Raw genomic sequence first — 25,162 nt, 5'->3', positions numbered from 1 at the left:
TGTCCATTAACTTATGCATTGTAACTAAACCTATGAACTCACCAATATTTATATTGATGTTTTTAAGTATTTATCTCAGGAACTTAGCTTTTGGAGCATTTTCAGGTCGGGCATCGTGGAAGTTTAAAAATGTCTTTTGTTAAATCTATTATTGATAGGCTAGATTATGATGTATTTGTATTTGTACTATGTCTGTACTTGTATTTTGTAACCACGATGAACCAAAACTAAAAACAGAGACCGTGATGTAATAATATTTATGTTTCCGCTACTACGTTGACTATAACCTGGGACACTATGTTAAAGTTCACACCACGTCTTGGGAAATCGAGACGGGGGTCGTGACAGACATGGTATCAGAGCTTGGGTTATAGGGAATGTGGACAACATTAGTGTATCTACACCTGACCAACTAGGATTGCATTAGTGTGTCCCACCTATAACCGAGTCAAAATTTTTCCGGTCTCTACTATTTTTCGAGTCATATATTATTACTTCTACTCGTCGGAAATTCTATAGGCTAACTTTTATGTGTTGTGTATGTTAAGATGGCTTCATCTAGTTCTATGGGATCCAACACCGTGACTGTACCTATCATTGTTAGTGATGATTCCGACGACAATTCTAATAGGAACGAGTTTAAGATGTATCAACCATTCTGGCGACGATGGATATGGGTTAGGGAAATTCTAGGTAGATGGAACCACCAAGAAGGAACCCCTTATCATGAACATAATATGCCTCCGACTATTAATGGTAGGGATGGATTAATGGGTCAATCACAACAGGACACGATTTACACCTTGTTTGCTAGAATGTTTAGGCATGAGAGACGCATCGAACGACTTCAAGGGACGGTTGATTATTTGTATATTCAGGAGAATCAGGATGGTAACTATTCCCGTTTTAATGAGATCGAGGGTGTTCAGTGTACACAGCAGGAGGAAATTGAGTTGTTGAAGCATCGTGTTGATGATTTATCGGCTAGGAATCGTGATCTTGCTGAGCAAGTTACTTGTTTGAACATCCGTTTGAACGAAGTGATTTCGGTGCATAACACCATTACACCACCTTAGACTCATCGTTTGTGATTAGGAGTGTTGATTTTCTAGCTTACACTCTTAAGATGTTCATATTTCGGATATTATAGGTTAAGTAACTAATGTAATAGTTGTTTATATGTATGAAAAGAACTAACGGGTAGGTAAGATACCCAAATTTTGTAATATTGAAAAGCCTATCTTAATTGATAACTTTTATATTATGATTGCTTGAGTTCGTTTTCATATTATGAACAATTATGTATATATGTTACTTATAATATCTCAAATATTTGAATTGTTGTTTGTTAGAAAAATGCCTCAAAAGAGAAATCCAAACACGGGAATGAGTGCTGCTCAAATCGAGGAGATGGTAACTTAAAGAGTAGCCGAAGCGGTTGCTAACGCTGAAGCAGGACGTGCAGCAAATACCACGAACGAAAGGAGACCGGAAGTGGCAAACGTTCAGCAGTGATGCAATTACAAGGCATTTATGGGTTGCAAGCCTCAGAGTTTTTCAGGAACGGAAGGTCCCGTAGGGTTAATGAGATGGCTTGAAAAACTAGAATCAGTATTCAAAATCAGTGAGTGCGCAGACAATGATCGAGTAAAGTTCGCATCATGTACTCTTTTGGATGGAGCCTTAACCTGGTGGAATTCTTTTGCCAAGTCTGTGGGTATTGATGTTGCATATAATACGCCATGGGAAGAATTCAAGAAGTAGGACGTGCAGCAAATACCAAGAACGAAAGGAGACCCGAAGTGGCAAACGTTCAACAGCGATGCAATTACAAGGCATTTATGGGTTGCAAGCCTCAGAGTTTTTCAGGAACTGAAGGACCCGTAGGGTTAATGAGATGGCTTGAAAAACTAGAATCAGTATTCAAAATCAGTGAGTGCGCAGACAATGATCGAGTAAAGTTCGCATCATGTACTCTTTTGGATGGAGCCTTAACCTGGTGAAATTCTTTTGCCAAGTCTGTGGGTATTGATGTTGCATATAATACGCCATGGGAAGAATTTAAGAAGCAGATGATTGATGAGTATTACCCAAGGAATGAGATTCAAAGGCTAGAAACTGAGTTGTGGAACTTAAAGTTACAAGGAACGGATATCTCAGGATATACTAATCGATTTCTTGAGTTAGCTTTAATGTGCCCAACCATGGTTACTCCCGAATATAAGAGAGTTGAGAGATATATTTGGGGTTTGTCAAAAGACATTCAAGGTAATGTTCTGTCATCAAAACCTGAAACGATCCAGAATGTTATTCGTATGGCGCATGATTTGATGGCGCAAGTAATGCGATGTCAACTAACCAATGCTAAGACGGATGTTAGACTGAGAAGCATAAATGGGATGGAAACCAAGAAGGTAATTCCAAGAAGCAAGGATCTGCCAAGGTTGAGAGTTCGAATAGCAAGTATGCAGGAAAGAAACCCTACTGCAGCAGGTGCACGAAACATCATTTCGGTGTTTGTACTGTAGTTTGTGAGCGATGCAAAAAGCAAGGACATCTCTCAAAAGATTGTAGAGTTCGTTTATCAGGGAATGATAAGAATGATAAGAACAATCAGAATGTTTGCTTTGGATGTGGTCAAGCAGGGCATTTCAAGAAAGAATGTCCTAAGGCTAAGAAGGGTGAAACGACTATGGGCCGAGCTTTTCAGATCACAACGAAGGAAGCTCGTAAAGACCCAGAGTTAGTCACGGGTACGTTCCTCCTAGATAATCATTTAGCATCTATTTTATTCAATACCGGCACTGATAAAAGTTTTATAGCAAAGGATTTTAGTGTTACGATAAATAGGCCTTTAACTGCCTTAGACACTAGATATGCTGTAGAATTGGCAAACGGTAAGTTAATAAAAGTAGATAAGATTATGCGAGGTTGTGCTTTAAATATATCAAACAATCTGTTCGAGGTTGATGTAATGCCCGTTGAGTTAGGAAGTTTCGATGTTGTTATTGGTATGGACTGGTTATCAAAGAATCATGCAGACATTAATTATGCCGAAAAGTCTATCCGTATACCTCTTGAGAATGGTGAGAACTTAGTCATCCAAGGAGATAAGAGCAAGGTAAACTTTAATGTTATTTCCTGTATGAGAGCTCGAAGGTATCTAAAGAAGGGATATCCTTCCATTCTCACGCAAATGAAAGAACTCAAAACCAAAGAGATTGGATTGGAGGATGTCCCAGTTGTTCGTGAGTTTCCTCAAGTATTCCTAGAAGATTTGCCATGACTACCTCTGCATAGACAAGTTGAATTCCAGATTGATTTAGTTCCTGGAGCCACACCATTTGCCAAATCACCTTATCGATTAGCTCCTTCAGAACTACAAGAACTATCAAATCAACTCCAAGAATTATTAGATAAAGGATTTATTCGACCTAGTGTTTCTCCGTGGGGTACTCCAATCTTGTTTGTCAAGAAGAAGGACGGATCTTTCAGAATGTGCATTGACTATCGAGACCTGAATAAGCTTACAGTCAAGAATCGTTACCCATTACCAAGGATAGATGATATATTTGACCAATTGCAAGGGTCAAGTGTTTATTCTAAAATCGACCTCAGATCAGGGTACCATCAATTAAGAGTCAAAGAGGATGATGTGCCTAAGACATCGTTCAGAACACGCTATGGCCATTTTGAATTTTTGGTAATGCCGTTTGGTTTAACCAACGCCCCTGCAGTATTTATGGATATGATGAACAGAGTATGCAAGCCCTATCTAGATAAATTCATCATAGTGTTTATCGATGATATTTTGATCTACTCCAAGAATAAGGAAGAGCACGAACAACATTTGAGATTAGTCTTGCAACTTTTGGAAAAAGAGCAGTTATATGCTAAATTTTCAAAGTGTGGTTTTTGGCTCGATTCAGTCCAATTTTTGGGTCATGTGGTTAATAGAGAAGGTATCCATGTTGATCCTACCAAGATTGAGGCTATTAAGAATTGAGAAGTGCCTAAGAACCCGTCTCAAATTCGTCAATTTCTAGGACTTGCTGGATACTATAGAAGATTTATTCAGAATTTCTCCAAGATAACAAGACCGTCAACTGTGTTAACGCACAAGGATAAAAAATTTGAATGGTCCTCAACACAAGAATCTGCTTTTCAAATGTTGAAACAGACCGCACCTATACTATCACTACCGAAAGGAAATGAAGATTTTCTGGTTTATTGTGATGCATCTAGACAAGGGTTAGGATGTGTTTTAATGCAACGACAGAAGGTCATTGCGTATGCATCTTGTCAACTGAAGAACCATGAGCAGAATTATACAACTCATGATTTGGAATTAGGAGCCGTTGTGTTTGCATTGAAAATATGGAGACATTATTTATATGGGACCAAGTGTACCATATATACAGATCATAAAAGTCTTCAGCATATTTTCAATCAAAACAGTTAAACATGCGACAAAAACGTTGGGTGGAGCTTATAAAGAATTTCGATTGTGATATTCGATATCATCCAGGGAAAGTGAACATTGTAGCTGATGCATTGAGTCACAAAGAAAGGGTTAAACCTCTGAGAGTTAGGTCATTGAATATGTCTATTCAGACAAACCTTGTGTCTCATATTCAAGATGCACAATTGGAAGCTATGAAGGAAGAGAACGTGAAGAAGGAAGGAATTAGTGAGAAGGATAAGAAGTTTGAAGTTAACAGTGACGGAACCAGATATTTTGCAGGCAGAATTTGGATTCCAAATTTTGGTGGATTGAGAGAGCTTGTGATGGATGAAGAACACAAGAAGAGATATTCAATTCATCCAGGGTCTGAGAAAATGTACCATGACTTAAAGAAATTCTATTGGTGGCCGAACATGAAAGCTGAAATTGCAACTTATGTTGGGAAGTGTTTGACATGTTCGAAGGTCAAGGCTGAGAATCAGAAACCATCAGGGTTATTGCAGCAACCTGAAATTCCCGAATGGAAATGGGAAGGAATTTGTAACGACCCGACTTTTTAGACTTGCTTTTGTGCTTTGTGCTTTCTGCGAAACTGTGTATTTGTGTGTACTGAGCTATATTATACTCTGGGAACTTCCTACATGTTGATTACTTTAGTTTACATATTAAAACGTGCCTTTAAGTACGTAGGGTACTTAACTTGAACCCCGAAAGCCTTTATGACTTTTGGTGTCACTTAACATTTAGAACGAACTGCGTACTGTGTACACGTTTAACTTTTGTCGTAACCGGAATATTATGACTACGAAATACTAATTGTTATTTTATAATAACAATTACTTGGGTTTTTGGATGCTTAATTACGCTTAGTAATTTACTAGAGTACACTAGTTGGTCTTGTTGGACTTTCTACCTTGTTGGACTTTAGCCCACCCTACACTAGCTAGTGGACTATTTAATTAGCCCAATTATAATAAGTTAGTGACCCATATTAATGAAAGATAAATGTTCATTTATTAGAGGGAACATACTAGCATTTTTGTTAAGCATTATCCTTAATGTTGCATGAGATCCTAACATAAGCACCAACTTTAGTGTAACGACTCAACCCGTTATCCAACAGAATACGCAGCAAAAGATTTTTTTTTTTTAAATAACAGAAGGGTGCGCGGCGCTCACCACTGCCTGTGCACGGCGCGCACAAGGCCCTGGACAGTTCTGATCAAAATTCCATTTCCACGCGAAAAGATTTCTTGCTTCCCGACACTTTTAGACTAAACACTTTTCACAACATTTTACATTAAGCAAAACTAACACATTTCAATAATAAAACAAGTTTTACGACACCGGGCCCACATCGGCCCAAATTTCACTTTTACTTGCAAAATACATGTTCAACCCAATATACATTTAGATGAGGTAGGACTCTATAACCCAACCCGATACCAAGAGCATAATCCCAAGGATCTACTAAAACCCCAATCTGCGTCCACATCTCCAAAAACTACCCAATCGAGCCCAAGCGCACCTACGCAACTAGTCTAACAACTAGCTAGCTTCATAACACAATACCTGTAAAAAAGGTAAACAACGAGAGGGTAAGCTAACGCTTAGTGAATGCAATAATTATACATATACATATATAATATACCTACTTGCAAATACTTACACACATACCGCATACATGCTAGCAACACAATTAGCTTATCACCTCAAATACGAAGCTATTAACCTCCAATACCACAAGCTAGTACAACAATAGCATATATATAATTCGAACAATATAATATGCTTACGCTATAACACAATAACCATGGTTAACCAATGACACAAGGGAATGGTACTTCGAATTTCCCACCGGTGTTCATAACAACCGTTAATGTACAACGAAATATATCACTAACCCCTAGGCTATTCGGATAACGAAATATCCGTTCAAAGCAATCATTAGTGTACAACGAAATATATCACTAACTCTTGGTCGGTTTGGACAACGAAATGTCCATCATTAGTGTACAACGAAATATAGCACTAACTCTTGGGCGATTTGGACAACGAAATATCCATCGTTAGTGTACAACGAAATATATCACTAACTCTTGGGTGATTTGGACAACGAAATATCCATCGTTAGTGTACAACAAAATATATCACTAACTCTTAGTGGTATAGACAATGCATACCCGGCCCCTCCCCCGCCCTACAAATAAATACATTATATACACACATGTATAATCATTCCACTCACCTCGAGATGCCCGCACAAATCATATATGTAAACCGCCTCCAAACGCAACCGAGCAAGCTTTACCTATAATACGCATATAGATATACACACAATCAACATACATTCTCTACAAGAGAATTCGACTCTAACACCCTTAACCGAGGGTTTATACCTACTTCCACAATCCGCCTATTTAGACACCTAAAGTGGACTTCACCAATTACCACTACGGGCGGTAATTCCGACCCATTCAACAAGTACAATTTAACCTAAATTATAGTTGACGCCATTTAAACCAACCTAGGTCTTAACACTAAATTACTACTTAGGTAGTAATCATATCAAACGCCGTTAAACACTTAACAAAAGTGCTTATCATCCAATTAATCCAAACTTAGTGTCATTACCAAATTTGACCCAATTCATTTCACCCGTTTTGACATAAGTCTCGAAAACGCCCAAAATCACTAACGACTAGTGATTATATTTTCAAAACACCAATTAACACCTAAATCAAACATTTATATACTTGATTCATCAAATCTTGACCTCATATCTTAGTTTGACTCCAAATCAAGGTTAACACCCATTTTAACCAACTAACATGTTCTTATGAACATCTAAATTACCAACACACTTACAATCTAGTGATTAACACCCAAACCAATGACAAATGCTTCCAAATTTGTCATCTAACCCTAAACCCACAATAATTGGGTTTAATTACACTAACAATACCCATAACCCCCAAATTTCACAAGAAATGGGGTTTATAACCCTAAATAGCTCAAACCCTAACCCCAAATCAAAATCAAAGTAATTAAATCGAATCTAGGGTTAACCTCAACTCCAAAACCGAGCTAGTAACAAGAAACAACAAGAAGAACCAAAACCCGCTTTCAATTTGGGCAAAAATCACCATCTTCATCATCCATTCAAGCTTCCTCTCTCTAGAACTCAATCTCTCTCTCTAAGATAAGATGGGAGTGTTTGTGGATGTGAAAGTGATCCAAAACTAGATCCAACCCAGCTGATATGGCCTCAGATCCGGCCTCAAGTGAAATGACCAAAAAGCCCCTCATTTAATTCAAATTGGAAAAAGACAGAAATCTGTCGCAGGCATGGTGCGCGGCGCGCACCCTTAACCCTGCGCGGCGCGCACAAGGGTCTGCACAGACTGTCTGCTTTTAAATTTATACCACGCCTCACCCACCCTACGTACATCATTTTAACTCTATGTACCATAAATATTTGGGTGTTACAACTCTCCCCCACTTAGAATCGATCACATCCTCGTGATCCGCACCAAATACTAGAAGTTAAGCACTCCCCCCTTGAACCTTCCCGCTTCCAACGCGGGGTCACACATGTAGTAATCACGCATCCGAATCCTCGCCTCGTATACTAACGCATCACATTTTACATCAATATCGGGTAATCAACCCTCGAGTCAAAACAACCGTTTGCGCCTACACCGAGTACCCAACTCGTACAATACATTTCACAATCAACCCAAAGTAGAACAATTCACCGACAACCATCGTCATGCCTCACGATCCTACGAAATACAACCAAGCCCGACATCCATAACATCTTTCGTAAATTCTAAGATCTCACCACATACTAATAATCACTAGTGTGCACTACCGCAACAAGCGATATCTCACACACTCAACGTCCAAAATTCTCATTTAAGAAATACGAAAAGCACCACATATCACTTCAAGTTCTCGCTACAACTAGCAACAAGCTACATTCATAACGATATCACCTAATGCAATCTACTAAATCCACTACGTCATGAACCATGTCTTGCATTAATCCAAATCGAGAAGGATTCATGCTTCCTGAAAACTCCGTACTCATTCGGTTCATAACCGTATTACTCAACCGATCATTCCTGAATATTCTCTAGACCAATAACCAAACTTCCTCCGGCTCCATAACCGGGTCATCATTCAACGAAGAAATTTTGGTAACCCCAAAATAAACACTTTAGAAGTAACACTTTCCCACCGATCAATCCGCACACGACTATCCGTCACTGGATTAATCTAGGATGACAATAATACACCACGAGTTAGACGAAACACCAACACATCGTCATAGGGTTTCTCCTCTGAACCATACAATACGGCTTCCTAGTACTAGCATAGAAGCTATTCGTATACTAAAATCCCGTCAACGGCGAATCAACATCACAAAATTCTCGCAATTCGCCACACGACTTACAAAATAGTCACCAAATCCGGGTGAGCCTTCCTACCTAGACCATCTGTTAGGGATGGTCCCGACATTTCGACGCAAACCTACGGGTCACATCACTAGGGTACACACTCTTGCAACTAACAACAACCGCGTGTCTCTATGCGAGACAATCGGAATCGACACTTTCCGCCTCACAATCGTCTATAAAGTGGAATAGTCCACTGACGATCTCCACGATTACGTTTCCCGACTGGGAAAATACAGTATCCTTCGAGATAGCGAACTCGTACCGACCCAATAATACTATCCGAGTTCATGGCAACCCAGATTTCCACTATGAGAGCACCCGCAATGACAACTTCATTCTCTCACTTCGAAATTTCAAACTTCACATTTGGTCTCATACCGCACATTGGTACTACACGACCACCCTACATAAGAAGTCTTACACTTCCTTTCACCTCATCATCGGAATCTTCACGGAAAACATTCTGGAATTGTAACTCATAATCGTAATGCACGATCTCGAGTCGACATCAATAACCCGTCACTCTTCCTCGTTAGGAACTCCGAACACCTATTAAGGCTTAGCATGGTACCCTCTGACACTTCACTATACATAATACCACCGGAGCTTCTTCGGCGGCAGTACAAACTCCCCCACTTAGGATTCAGCTCCACATTCTTATCGCCAAGATGGTAACATCCCGCGAAACTGAAATTCCAATTTACACATGACCATTCTCATCATTGGTCATATACTCCAAATCACCATGCATTCACTTCAGGCTCTCAGAGCCGACATACACATTCACTTGAAATGCCGTACACGCGATGACCTCGCACCTTCGTACCTTAAATCACCATTAACAATCCCTCATTGTTCGTAAAGCGAACTCCACCAAAAGTCCCTCATACGCCTCTAAGCCTAGGCATATGCCACTCCGCTTAATCAGTCGTGCATCTCATTCGAGATCGCCCGACCTTCCACACAACGAACTCTTATCAACAATTGCTCACTCTCATGGGGAAGAGTGACCAATCCGACACAATAATTGCATCGACCGCAATATCGACACTTCATCATAACCTTCGGCTAACCATCTGTTAACTCCATCACCGGTTCACCGGTCATGTTTACCCATCTATCACTTAAGAGCAACAAGATTCGCTCACCCGTCACTTCATAAGAAGTATTTACCGCAAAGCTCATAAACTTCGACTTTTACAACCGTCGAATTACTATCACCCGTCGATCACTATTATAATTCTTCGATGCTTCCCAGGGTATCTCACAGGAACCCTAAGCACAAAGTGATCGTACCATCACCGTAGTTGAACAATACACTAGCAGGTATAAGAGGGCACCTGACGCAGTGTCATGCAGACTACCACCACAGTCTACCGAGATTTTAGAAACTCGGTCTTTAGGTTCCATAGACCCGATGTCACCCGTCTCTCCACAATAATAACCCGAAGACTCCTCGCTTCGCCAATTCCAAGGCGACTCATAATTAGAATCCTATCACGATTCTCTAACCACACACACTCTACCGAGTGTAACCCAACTAAAATCATTAGACTTGTCGCATTCCTTCACAGAATTCAAGTCCTCAACGCACACACGCACACATATAAATTGGTCATCCTAGTTACGATGGATAACTACAACCAATGACAATCTCAATAGTGCACCCACTACACAGGGTGACTAAGTACGCGCCGAACTCGTGAGTTTGCTCACTCACATAACTAACCGAATCCACGGTAACACTTCCCGACCGGCAATGAACCCGATGTGACTACAAGCACATCACCCGAGACAACTATATCCTAGGAACCGATAGAAGATTCCTAATTTATCCCGAATCTACCCCAACCATGCCACGTTTCCTCCGTTCGGTACTCGTCATGTCATGCTTGAAGTCAAGATACACTTTCGTAATAATGGTGATCGGTCACTATTACAAAAATGCGTACCTTACCATTTTCACATGGTCACGCAAAGCACTTTACCCGGACTGACGCAACATTCACACAAGATAACACGCGATAACTCCTAGTACCCGAATGACCAAGTCCTTACCGTGAACTTGATCACTCAAAACCTTCAAACATTCGAATCTTTCCAATAGATTCGCCCCTAGGACACCGCACAAATAGATACCTGTATATATATACACCTATATACAATATAATAATAATAATAGATATACACAGTACACCGCAACTACAAGTCAACCTACAACCTAGGCGACTATCACTAAAACAACGTCCAAGTTCGCCTACTTAAATTAGGCACTAGCAATCTAAGGCACTAATTTACTCATGAAATAAGGCCCCACATAATCCCGCATTGGACAAACACTAGTCCTAGTTAGTCACCTACACTAAGGCACTAACAAATCTCAATCCGACCCGTATTCCTACAAGTCCCGCAAATAATATAACCGCCAATAAGTCTAAGACTAGGCACCTATTCCAAGGTCACCTAATTCCCTTAGACTATGCTCTGATACCACTTGTAACGACTCAACCCGTTATCCAACCGAATACGCAGCAAAAGATTTTTTTTTTTAATAACAGAAGGGTGCGCGGCGCGCACCACTGCCTGTGTGCGGCGCGCACAAGGCCCTGGACAGTTCTGATCAAAATTCCATTTCCACGCGAAAAGATTTCTTGCTTCCCGACACTTTTAGACTAAACACTTTTCACAACATTTTACATTAAGCAAAACTAACACATTTCAATAATAAAACAAGTTTTACGACACCGGGCCCACATCGGCCCAAATTTCACTTTTACTTGCAAAATACATGTTCAACCCAATATACATTTAGATGAGTTAGGACTCTATAACTCAACCCGATACCAAGAGCATAATCCCAAGGATCTACCAAAACCCCAATCCACGTCCACATCTCCAAAAGCTACCCAATCGAGCCCAAGCGCACCTACGCAACTAGTCTAACAACTAGCTAGCTTCATAACACAATACTTGTAAAAAAGGTAAACAACGAGAGGGTAAGCTAACGCTTAGTGAATGCAATAATTATACATATACATATATAATATACCTACTTGCAAATACTTACACATATACCGCATACATGCTAGCAACACAATTAGCTTATCACCTCAAATACGAAGCTATTAACCTCCAATACCACAAGCTAGTACAACAATAGCATATATATAATTCGAACAATATAATATGCTTACGCTATAACACAATAACCATGGTTAACCAATGACACAAGGGAATGGTACTTCGAATTTCCCACCGGTGTTCATAACAACCGTTAATGTACAACGAAATATATCACTAACCCCTAGGCTATTCGGATAACGAAATATCCGTTCAAAGCAATCATTAGTGTACAACGAAATATATCACTAACTCTTGGTCGGTTTGGACAACGAAATGTCCATCGTTAGTGTACAACAAAATATAGCACTAACTCTTGGGCGATTTGCACAACGAAATATCCATCGTTAGTGTACAACGAAATATATCACTAACTCTTGGGTGATTTGGACAACGAAATATCCATCGTTAGTGTACAACAAAATATATCACTAACTCTTGGTGGTATAGACAATGCATACCCAGCCCCTCCCCCGCCCTACAAATAAATACATTATATACACACATGTATAATCATTCCACTCACCTCGAGATACCCGCACAAATCATATATGTAAACCACCTCCAAATGCAACCGAGCAAGCTTTACCTATAATACGCATATAGATATACACACAATCAACATACATTCTCTATAAGAGAATTCGACTCCAACACCCTTAACCGAGGGTTTATACCTACTTCCATAATCCGCCTATTTAGACACCTAAAGTGGACTTCACCAATTACCACTACGGGCGGTAATTCCGACCCATTCAACAAGTACAATTTAACCTAAATTATAGTTGACGCCATTTAAACCAACCTAGGTCTTAACACTAAATTACTACTTAGGTAGTAATCATATCAAACGCCGTTAAACACTTAACAAAAGTGCTTATCATCCAATTAATCCAAACTTAGTGTCATTACCAAATTTGACCCAATTCATTTCACCCGTTTTGACATAAGTCCCGAAAACGCCCAAAATCACTAACGACTAGTGATTATATTTTCAAAACACCAATTAACACCTAAATCAAACATTTATATACTTGATTCATCAAATCTTGACCTCATATCTTAGTTTGACTCCAAATCAAGGTTAACACCCATTTTAACCAACTAACATGTTCTTATGAACATCTAAATCACCAACACACTTACAATCTAGTGATTAACACCCAAACCAATGACAAATGCTTCCAAATTTGTCATCTAACCCTAAACCCACAATAATTGGGTTTAATTACACTAACAATACCCATAACCCCTAAATTTCACAAGAAATGGGGTTTATAACACTAACTAGCTCAAACCCTAACCCCAAATCAAAATCAAAGTAATTAAATCGAATCTAGGGTTTACCTCAACTCCAAAACCGAGCTAGTAACAAGAAACACCAAGAAGAACCAAAACCCGCTTTCAATTTGGGCAAAAATCACCATCTTCATCATCCATTCAAGCTTCCTCTCTCTAGAACTCAATCTCTCTCTCTAAGATAAGATGGGAGTGTTTGTGGATGTGAAAGTGATCTAAAACTAGATCCAACCCAGCTGATATGGCCTCAGATCCGGCCTCAAGTGAAATGACCAAAAAGCCCCTCATTTAATTCAAATTGGAAAAAGACAGAAATCTGTCGCAGGCATGGTGCGCGGCGCGCACCCTTAACCCTACGCGGCGCGCACAAGGGTCTGTACAGACTGTCTGCTTTTAAATTTATACCGCGCTTCACCCACCCTACGTACATCATTTTAACTCTATGTACCATAAATATTTGGGTGTTACATTTAGACAACCATTAACCAAAAAGCAAAAGTTTTTCGCCCTTGCCCCCTCCAAAATCACGGCCACTACCACCCCACCCTCACCTCACCACCTATAAATACAAGCCTTATTTCACCCATTCTACACTTGATCTCATTTGCAATTTACACACACTTATTCTCTAATTCTCTCTCTAGTCTTTCTCACTCTAAAAAGTGTAAGTTTTAAATTTTCTTCTTCTTCTTTTCTTCTTCATGAAGTCGACATCATCATCATCATCATTTTATGGATCTAGCTTTTAGCTTTTGATCTTGTTATATCTTGTAGATTCAAACTTGGGTTTGAATCCTTCAAGAACATGAAAGATTCAAGCTTTCTAGCTTGGAATCTTCATTTACTTGTTAGATCTAGCTTGTAATTTCTTTGTTTTGTTATAAAAATCAAAACTTGTGTTTATGATCTTCATGTATCTCAAAGATCCAAGCTTTATGCTTCAAGATCTTCCAGAACACTAAAGATCCAAGCTTTTTAGCTTAGGGTTTCATTATTATGTTAAAGATCTTAGCTTTTTAGCTTATGGTCTTATTACTTTCATTATTTTGTTAAAGATCTTAGCTTTCTAGCTTATGGTCTCATTAATCTTGTAAAGATCCAAGCTTTCTAGCTTAGGGTTTTCTTAATACTTGAGATCTAACTTATTATTGTAGATCTCACTTAATTGGAACCTTTTTATGTTTGTTGTGATGATAAAAGATCAAGTCTTCATCATCACATATGATGGAGATGCATAAACTTGTGTAAAAAGGACAAAGGTTGAAGCTTTATTGGATTTATGCAATAAAGAGGCAATCTTGATGTTCAAAACTTGTAGAATGATATATTTTACTCTTAGTTGTGTGTTGATGGTTGAACCTTGGTCAAAGTGATGCTAAAAAAATCAAAGAGTTGTACACTTGAAGCTTCCAAGCATCAAGGATGAGAACCGTGATGAACATCAAGCACCAAGAACCTCACCGGAGCACTTGTTTGCTGTTTTTCGGGATCTTATCAGACTCATGGGCTTCTAAAAAATTGATTTTCAGATAGTTCGTTTCGAAGATGACTTTCCATTTAGGCCTCGACTTAATCCGATATACGGTTTAGGATTTATAGCCTTCCGAAAGTCACTACGCCTTTGTAACGTTGTGCTGAAATTTCTGACCTACTCGCACTTAAACCGTCGCCACGGTCAAACGAAGACGAGTTAGGTTCTGAAAATTGGTCAGAGGTTAGAGGACTCACATACGGAGCCATAGCCACTGACTATGCGTCGTTTCGATTTGTATAGAGGTCGTAACAGCTGTCCGAATTCAGCCTTTTGTTTCGATCTCTATTCTTGTTAAACTTACCTTAGTGTTGATGAATGATGATGATAATGATGATGTTGATAATGACACTTAAACTTAATTTATGCACTTTTAAACCTTTTGGGACAACATACTGACCTAGTGACCTTTGACTTAGGTTAACGACCTTTCGGACCGACTTACTACTTGCATACTTTGCATATCGACTTTACTGCATTTATCACTGTGAGTTATAACTTCCCTTTTTACTTTAACTATTTTTGGGACTGAGAATACATACGCTTTTTATGCTTTATATACTAGACACGAGTACTTAAACTTTACATATGTGTGGGTTATATAATGGCATAAACTTTTCCCTTAGCACGGTAACGTTTAATCATTGGTTTTTGAGCCGGTGAACGCGAATATTAGATATGGATCCATAGGGTTTGACATCTCCACTCGGGCTAGTCGCGCTAGCATTTAATGGGTGTTTGATACTTCGAACTTTGGGGTTTTTATCATATATACCCCTTATTATTTCAATAATCACATATTTACTCATCTAAACATGATTATATCAAATATACCCATTTTTAATCTTTATATATAACATATTTATCAACTTAAAAAAATAATATCATATATGTCCCTTTTAAACACCTATGTCCATCACATATACCCATTAAATCATCAAAATAACAATCTACTAATCTACTTTTACATTGCAAATTGAATCAACAAAGATTTTAAATGAACATCGTGCATACCCACCCGTTCCATAAACAATAAATGATTCAAGCAAGTATTTTACTAATCCTATGAACTGTAGGTGGAAACTTCACAGATCTCCATTGGTAACAAAAGTTTATAAGTTTTTGCTTATAATGAATGTGGCAGATACGATGACATTGATGATACTGAATACAAAATAAAAAATTGGTTAAAGTAGTAAACTCAAAAGTTGAACGAACAAGGATCTTGACAAGACCAATAAAAGGGAAAACAGATCCTATTTGTTTGATCAAATTTACATATAGATTCAATTATGTTCAGAGAAAATAATTGACAAAAGAGATCAAATTATAAATATCAACCAACATAGTTCCAAATATAACTTGAACCAACAAACAAATTGTGTAAAAAGAAGTGCAAAAGTACTTTAGCAGACTATAATAACTACTAAGACAACCGTTAAATTGACATACGGAGTAATAGACTAGTTGTGTTGAGTAAATCCGAAGCTTTGCATTGTAAAATTAAATTAGTCGATTGATGTTTTGATTAATTTAGTGAATGTGTATATATGATAGGTATAAGTGTTAAAAATGGGCATATATGATATTAAACTTTTTAATTGGGTAAATATGTTATATATAAAGATTAAGAATGGACATATATTATATAATCATGTTTAGGTGAGTAAATATGTGATTATTGAAATTAGGAAGGTTATATAGGATAAAAGCCCTACTTTTAGGGGGTATTATTATTACGTTAAGTTAGTTACCGGGTGTCTACGGATAAGCATATACTCTTCATACTGTTTGAATACGAAATCTCGTGGTCTACATTACATTACTGGAACAAACAAACTATAGCTCACCAGCATTTGTGTTGACTTTTAAGCGTGTATTTCTCCGGTGCTTACACGATGTTGCTTCCACGGTTAGACTTGCTGTCTTGGTGTTATAGACTTGCTGTTATGGACTTGCTGTGTTAGATTTTCGCTTCATTACTTCGAGACGTCTCAATCATGAAACTTTTATCTTGCATTCACAACTTATGTTATTTGAATAATGACTTTGTAATGACCTCTGTGTCACGTTATCTTTCGTAAACGCTATCTTTTTATGAATGCAAAACTGGTTTTCAAACAGCATATAGTGTTTGACCGTGTAAAGATCCTGTTGTTGACGAATCGTACAGGATGGTTTTGTATGGGGCGTCACATTTGGTATCAGAGCATTGGTTGTAGGGAATTAGGTTGCATTAGTGAGTCTAGACCAGACCGAGTAGGATTCACTAATATGACTAATCTACAACTTGCTTGTTTACCTGTTTCTGCGAAACTGCTGCATGCTACTGCTTACTCTTACTGCTATGAGAACTTACTGCATGCTGCTACTTATTCTTGTAACTGCATGCTACTACCTGTTTTTGCATGTTACTTCTGTTTAGAACTGTTTTCATTACCATGTCATGTACTGCTAGGATGCTGTAGTGCCTGATTACGTGCTTGCTATATGTCTTACTGACATGGAAAAAGTTATTTTTTCATGTTCAGATGTCAGACATGCTGCCCATGACCTTTGACTTCGAGAGTGACTCAGAGACAACTGTTGCCTCACCTACGATTGTTGCTGATTCACCGCTACCCTTCGACGACTCTGGCGATACACCTTCTAGTGGACTCGTGCTTGACCTGATGGACGTCTCAGATGGAGACGAGGATCCAGAGGAGATTCCAGCACCACCCAGCTGTGATGACCCGGAGATTTCCGACCAAATTTAAACTTAATCTTCATACGAATTCGACACGATAAGCAAAGTCTGTAATGTTGAGCCTCGAAAACTTTAGAGCTATATTCATATATTCGAATTGACCTTTGACTATGCCCGACGATTCACGAACAATTGTGTATAAATAAATATGTAATATATATATATATATATATATATATATATATATATATATATATATATATATATATATATATATATATATATATATATATATATATATATATATAAGAGTATATATATATATATAAACATCTTGAATTAATAAGGTATACTTTGATCAAGTGAAATTAAAAATGTAAAATAATATATAAAGTAATTAAGTTATCATTAAAATGAATATATAATAGATATATGATATTATTATGAATCAATATAGTAATATATATAAAAGATTCCTATTAATAACTATAATATTGTAACATTTAAAAAATATATAAATATTAAATATTCAATAGATATATTCATATAATATATGATATAAAATATAATATAAATATATTAAATGTAATTACAAGTTTAATTATAATTACTATATGATTATTATTATTAGTAATATTCTTATCATTAATAATATCATTATTATTGATTATCATTATCATTATCAATAGATATTGTTGTTATGATGTAATTTAGTATTATTACTAGTATTAATTTTACAACCATTATTATCACTAATAAAGTTGATATTATTAATATTACTGTAATTAATAATATTATAGTTATATATTTCATAATAATTACTATCACTATCATTAGTAATAATATTATTATCATAATTGTATTATTATTGTTTATAATATTAAGAGTATTATTATTATAGTTATCATTTGTATTAATTATTATTAAACCTATTATTTTTATTAAAGAGATTATTATTTTCATTATTAATTTACCATATTATTACTATTTATCACTAACAATAATATTATGATGTTATTAATTTTATTATTATTAATTAGTATTATTAATGTTAATATATTTACATTATTAATTAGAATAATGAAAATAAATTGATAAGGAATCAGGTTGTTTAACATCACCATCCAAACTGTATATTCTTGTCTTTAAACACGATCAGATGGAATCAAATAATTGATAAAACCAAAATTTATTTAGAGTTATTATCAACTTTTTATTTTCTTAATTTTTTTATTCTCTTATTTTCTTCTGAGTGAACAATGTACGTACTTCTTGTCTAGATTTTGTTACCAGTCCCTTTTTATCATAATAATTGTTCGCTATATGTGCATATACCTGTAATTGAGAGGAATAATGGAAAAATATAAAAGCAAATAAAAACCACGACCCTGTTCTTGGGTGTAATAATCAAAAGTTTGATTTAAATCATTTTTCAAAATCTAAAAGTGCAGAAGTGTTACGAATCTTCCATTAAATCTATCTGTAAGTTTTCAGTCGTTAATCTTTCATATTGACTTCGAATTCCTGAGTCAAAGTTTGGAATTGAAAAAGTCAACAGGTTGTTCATCAAGCAAATTTGAGTTTTCTGTGATGATTTAATTTAAATTAATGATTCTAATAGTTTCTGGTAATGATTTGCAAACTCTTTTATTTAGGAATCATAAGCTATAAATTCCTAAGTCTCGAAAACCAATATTTTTTTTTATTTTTCTCAAACCGCGACTGCAGTAGCAGTTTCGAATTTTTTTTTCTTTTCGGTTACTGAACGCTCACCAGGAACGTTCCTATTTCAAATTCAAGTTTTAAATCGAAAACACAATTTAGTTGTTAAGTTTGATTTTGATCTCTGGTTAAGAATTTTGTTTACGAAGGAGAAAGAGGGAGAGATAACTGGTACGGGTTATAATTAAATGAAAGGGGTTTTAAATCAGAAAACATAAACCGCTGGCATGGTCAAGAGTGTTGTATGCTTTCGAGAGGTCTCGGGTTTGAGGCCCTGGAGTGGCAGTTGTTTCTTTTTAGGCCGAATTTCATTTAAGGTTCGTGAATCCGAGGCCAACCCCGCATTGTTCAGTTGTTAAATATCGTTATATGTATTTTTACTACAAAATACATTATGGTGAGTTTCATTAATCCCTTTTTAAATGCTTTTGCAATATATATTTTTGGGACTGAGAATACATGCGCTGTTTTTATAACTGTTTTACGAAATAGACACAAGTAAATGAAACTACATTCTATGGCTGGATTATTAAACTGAATATGCCCCTTTTTAGTCTGGTAATCTAAGAATTAGGGAACAGACACCCTAATTGACGCGAATCCTAAAGATAGATCTATCGGGCCCAACAAGCCCCATCCAAAGTACCAGATGCTTTAGTACTTCAAAATTTATATCATGTCCGAAGGAGGATCCCAGAATGATGGGGATATTCTTATATGCATATTGTGAATGTTGATTACCAGGTGTTCAATCCATATGAATGATATTTTTGTCTCTATGCATGAGACGTATGTTTATGAGAAATGAAAATATAAAATCTTGTGGTCTGTTAAAATTATGAAATGATTATTTATGTTAAACTAATGAACTCACCAACCTTTTGGTTGACCCTTTAAAGCATGTTTATTCTCAGGTATGAAAGAAATCTTCCGCTGTGCATTTGCTCATCTTAGAGATATTACTTGGAGTCATTCATGGCATATTTCAAAAGACGTTGCATTCGAGTCATTGAGTTCGTCAAGAATAATATCAAGTCATTTATAGTTTAGATATATTATGAAATGGTTTGCATGCCGTCAACTTTCGATGTAAAGAAAGATTGTCTTTTAAAACGAATGCAATGTTTGTAAAATGTATCATATAGAGGTCAAGTACCTCGTGATGTAATCAACTGTTGTGAATCCTTTATAATCAATATGGACGTTGTCCGGATGGATTAGGACGGGGTATGACAGTTGGTATCAGAGCGGTGGTCTTAGCGAACCAGGTCTTACATTAGTGTGTCAAACTAGAAGTTGTTAGGATATATTAGTGAGTCTGGACTTCGACTTAGTAGTTGTTAGGTTATATTAATAAGTCTGGACTTGAACCTGGTCTGCATGTCAAAAAGTTTTGCTTATCATTTGGTGTCGAAAATTATCTGCTAATCATTCTTAGTCTAGACACGTCTTGCTGCATTGATTGCATGAATAGTGTATAGACAAAATTCATATCTTAGCGTATCTACTAAATCATATCTTATCGTATCTATTACTGCAAACTTTGCCTGACATATCTCGTAAATTCCTCCGTAATCTACGAAACCTTTTGTTCTATATATATGGATATTCTATGTAATTAGAATACCATCCGTTAGCCAGAAAATCATTTCATATCTAAAAATTCTTTATTCAATCATACGAAATGGAATTCGTCATTAGTTCAAGTCACTCGGATTCCGAAATGGAATCCCACTCAAGCTCCGAAAGCAGTGTGACCAGAATGGATCAACCAAACAGTCATCATCTATTCTGGATGAATTGGGGATGGGTTCGTAGCCTCCTCAATCATTGGAGACAAGAAGAAGGTGATCCTTTCTATCCGCCACATTGCTCTATTGGCGAAGAACCTGAAGCACTTACCGGTGAACCTGTTCGAAACACCATCTTTTCTCTCATTTCCAGAGTATCTCGCCACGATTATATACTATACCAAATTCTATATTATATTTATCCGCTATTCCGAACTAAAAATCACCCCGGTGTAATAGAAGAAGTTAACGAGCTTCGCGCTCTGGTAGTGGCTTTAGAGAATATGGTGCGAAGGCTACAAACACCAGCAGCAGCACCAGCAGCATAACCAGTACCACCACCAATGTCAACAGTACCATCATCACCACCAACATTAACATCCGCATCTCACACCTCAGCATCTTAATCTATACCTCGAACATCAACGTCATACGCACCATGGATACCAAGGAGTACCAACAACAACAACATCATCACACGTCTCAATCTCGCAATCTATACCTCAAGCATAATGATTGTAGAGACCCGTCCTAATCCATCCGGACGAAGTCATCAACCTTTGATTCCAGAGCAATGATCGACTCCAAGTATTGTCCTTAAAATGAGCAAAATGCACAGCAGAAGGTTTCTTTCACACCTGAGAATAAACATGCTTAAAAGTGTCAACCAAAAGGTTGGTGAGTTCATTAGTTTATCATAAATAATCATTTCCAACATTTTAATAGACCACAAGATTTCATATTTCCATTTCTCATAAACATACGTCCCATGCATAGAGACAAAAATATCATTCATATGGATTGAACACCTGGTAACCGACATTCACAATATGCATATAAGAATATCCCCATCATTCCGGGATCCTCCTTCGGACATGATATAAATTTCGAAGTACTAAAGCATCCGGTACTTTGGATGGGGCTTGTTGGGCCCGATAGATCTATCTTTAGAGTTCGCGTCAATTAGGGTGTCTGTTCTCTAATTCTTAGATTACCAGACTAAAAAGGGGCATATTCGATTTAATAATCCAGCCATAGAATGTAGTTTTAATTACTTGTGTCTATTTCGTAAAACAGTTATAAAAGCAGCGCATGTATTCTCAGTCCCAAAAATATATATTGCAAAAGCAAATAAAAGGGAGCAAATGAAACTCACAATACTGTATTTTGTAGTAAAAATACATATGACGACATTGAACAATGCAGGGTTGGCCTCGGATTCACGAACCTATATTCAATTATATATCTATTAAAACATATAATGGAAATCACATAATTTCATTTATTAATTATATAATATTTATGTGTCTGGAGTTATATGGAGTTTTATACAACATTCTTTTTAAAACATGTACTTTAGTTATATATATATTATTCCATAAATTATATGTTATATATATTTATTTTGTATATATATATTTAAATTATTAATATTTATACATCTAGTTATATTAACATATTATATATATATATATATATATATATATATATATATATATATATATATATATATATATATATATATATATATATATATATATATTTAGTATTAGATTTAAGAATAAACAGTTTGTTATATGTATGTATTTATATAAAAATGTTAATATGTTTGCTATATAGTTATATAAAATTTTAATAAAATTATAGTATAATATAATGAGTATATTTTATGTACAAAATCTTTATTTGTTGTAATAATAATAATAATAATAATAATAATAATAATAATAATAATAATAATAATAATAATAATAATAATAATAATAATAATAATAATAATAATAACAATAGTTATAATTCCAATAATAATAACAATAGCAATAACGATAACAATAACAATAATATAAATGATAATAATAATAATAATAATAATAATAATAATAATAATAATAATAATAATAATAATAATAATAATAATAATAATAATAATAGAAATTAAATCAAAAGTGTATACCTATTTAAAATCTTTTCTAAAAAGAAATGTCGTGGAGGAGACTCGAACCCGTGACTTCTCGAAACCCCAACAATATGCCTAACCAATGCTCTGCAATTGTTTTTCTGTTTTATAACCCCGAATAACTTTATATATCCACTATTTATATCTGTTCTATCTTCTTCTTCAATAAATTTTAATCGCCAAATACTCATTTATAACCATAACTTATGATCATCAACGTAATTTCATATCAATCATCATAATATCATTATCCTCATTCGACTTTATTGTTTCTTTATCATTTATTATGTATTTGTATTGCTCTTGTTCTAGTCTAACAGAAATACTGAACTGGATCACGACCCATTAGAAGTTTGGAATACGGCAGTCCAACAGAGAAACAGAAATTAGCCTGCGGCCCAATCCGAAAAAATAGTCCAAAGAAACAGCCCGTGTATCATCAAAAAGAGAAAGGGCTTCGGTTATTTACATCATAAAAGATCTCAAGCTGTAGCAAACTAGTCAGCGGCTTCGGTCAATAATAAATTACGTAGCAGTAACAATTATATCGTAGGTCTTCTTGGATTCGTACAGAGGTTATTAGTAGCAAAAACAATATAATACGGAACAATTGATTGAGGTAGGGTTACCCACTTAGTACCTGTCGGCCACAGAGAGAAACAAGAGAGGAACGTGCAGTATTATATTATCAAATTCCTTCCAGAATCGTTTACCATGTCCCACTAATCAACTAAAAGAAATCCAAGTGGTAAGTGTTTGGGGTTTGATTGAATGTTAAAAGAAAATAAAAGTAAAAGTTTACAGTAACCGTTGCAATCATTGATCATATGTGGTTTAGCAAAAAAAAAGAAAACAGCTGGAAAGTATGTCATCTGGTGGGGTTCAGTTTCAACTAAGAACATTAAGAAACCACCAACATCATTTATCATTCACCTATATTCATCGTTCACCATCATCATCATGATCAAAATTGTATCATCTTGTTTGTTTATCCAGTTGTAGAAACATTACCAATACTGCAGCTGTAGCAACAATTTAACTTCATTGGTGGTGATTACAGTGGACTGGGCAGAAGCAGATGGTCGAGAGAAAAGAAAAATATAGCAGTAGCATCCACGGTGACAATTTGATGGTGATTGGTTTATGGCTGCAGAAAAAGGAGAGGGAGAGGAAAAGAAATATATAATGAGTAGTAGTAGGTTGTAAGAGTAATTTGATGGTGATGGAAAAAGTGGTCGTGTGTGTGGGTGTGTTGAGGTGGTGATTGACAGAATAGAATGGGAATAGAACAACCGTGGTAATAGTAATGGTGTTCAAGGTGGTTGTCGATGGTGGGTTTCATTAAAGTACATGAAGCATTTCCTAAACAATTGGTTTGGTGTAATCATGTTGGTTTTGGTAAGGTGAAGCATGTATGTAGGCAGCCTTGCTTGTTGTTTTCGGCCAGGAAACATTAATCGAACAAGAGCCTCATGGAGTAATCGTATATGCATGAGTTTATATGAAGTTGGAGTCGAACTAAACAAGAGGAGACAGTAGTAAGAAGTGACAGTTAATCATGATGGATTCAGGTTAAGCTTGGTGGTTGCCGGTGGTAGAAGATCGGTTGTGGTGATCATCAAAAACACTTCAAGAGACAAGAAGAGTTTCAAGTGGGTTTTATTTATGAATCATGTAATATGTATACATAGATAATAGATAATGCGATAATTGTGATGGTCAAAAACAAAAGTAGATCCGTATCAATCATCATCATCATTCTAATCTAATTCACGGATATAATATTGAGATAGAAACAAAACTCAATCACGGGCAAAAGGCAAAAGAATAACAATCAAAAAGCTAATTAGATTTCTAACATATTTCGCGTAATTATTGTCTCTTTATTTTATTTATTTAATATTTAATTAATATTAATAATTAATAATTTTATTATTAATAATAATAATAACATCAAAATACTACTGCTAATAATAATAATAAGAGTAATAAATGATAATTTTAATAATAATAATAACTAATAATATTTAAATCACAATTATAATTTTTAATCATTCTTGTAATAATATCTATACTTAAAATTTTTATTTTGATAGTCATAACTTTAAAATTATTTAGAAATCATA

The 25,162-nt window shown here is 35.9% G+C and overlaps 1 protein-coding gene across 1 annotated transcript; it reads left to right on the top strand.

Annotated features, from left to right (window-relative positions):
- Positions 1–1,742: 1,742 nt before the first annotated feature.
- Positions 1,743–16,074, top strand: LOC139900542 (uncharacterized). The gene is made up of 9 exons (XM_071883308.1): positions 1,743–1,919; positions 2,019–2,339; positions 2,381–3,262; positions 3,317–3,452; positions 3,534–3,760; positions 3,887–3,962; positions 4,047–4,282; positions 4,459–4,958; positions 16,023–16,074. The coding sequence occupies exons 1-9, from the start codon at positions 1,743–1,745 to the stop codon at positions 16,072–16,074; spliced, it is 2,607 nt and encodes an 868-aa protein (XP_071739409.1).
- Positions 16,075–25,162: the final 9,088 nt, after the last annotated feature.

This window comes from Rutidosis leptorrhynchoides, chromosome 1, assembly GCF_046630445.1.
Source record: "Rutidosis leptorrhynchoides isolate AG116_Rl617_1_P2 chromosome 1, CSIRO_AGI_Rlap_v1, whole genome shotgun sequence".
In the NCBI taxonomy this organism is placed as follows: Eukaryota; Viridiplantae; Streptophyta; class Magnoliopsida; order Asterales; family Asteraceae; genus Rutidosis; species Rutidosis leptorrhynchoides.
The sequence above is the reverse complement of the archived record's forward strand: the minus strand, read 5'-3'. Positions and strand labels throughout refer to the sequence as shown.

Coding starts and splice junctions, on each gene's coding strand:
- LOC139900542 (XM_071883308.1), top strand. CDS start 1,743: ATGGGAAGAATTCAAGAAGTAGGACGTGCAGCAAATACCAAGAACGAA. Junction 1,920..2,018: donor GGCTTGAAAAACTAGAATCA/GTATTCAAAATC, acceptor TCTTTTGCCAAG/TCTGTGGGTATTGATGTTGC. Junction 4,959..16,022: donor GAGAATCAGAAACCATCAGG/GTTATTGCAGCA, acceptor TGAATGTGGCAG/ATACGATGACATTGATGATA.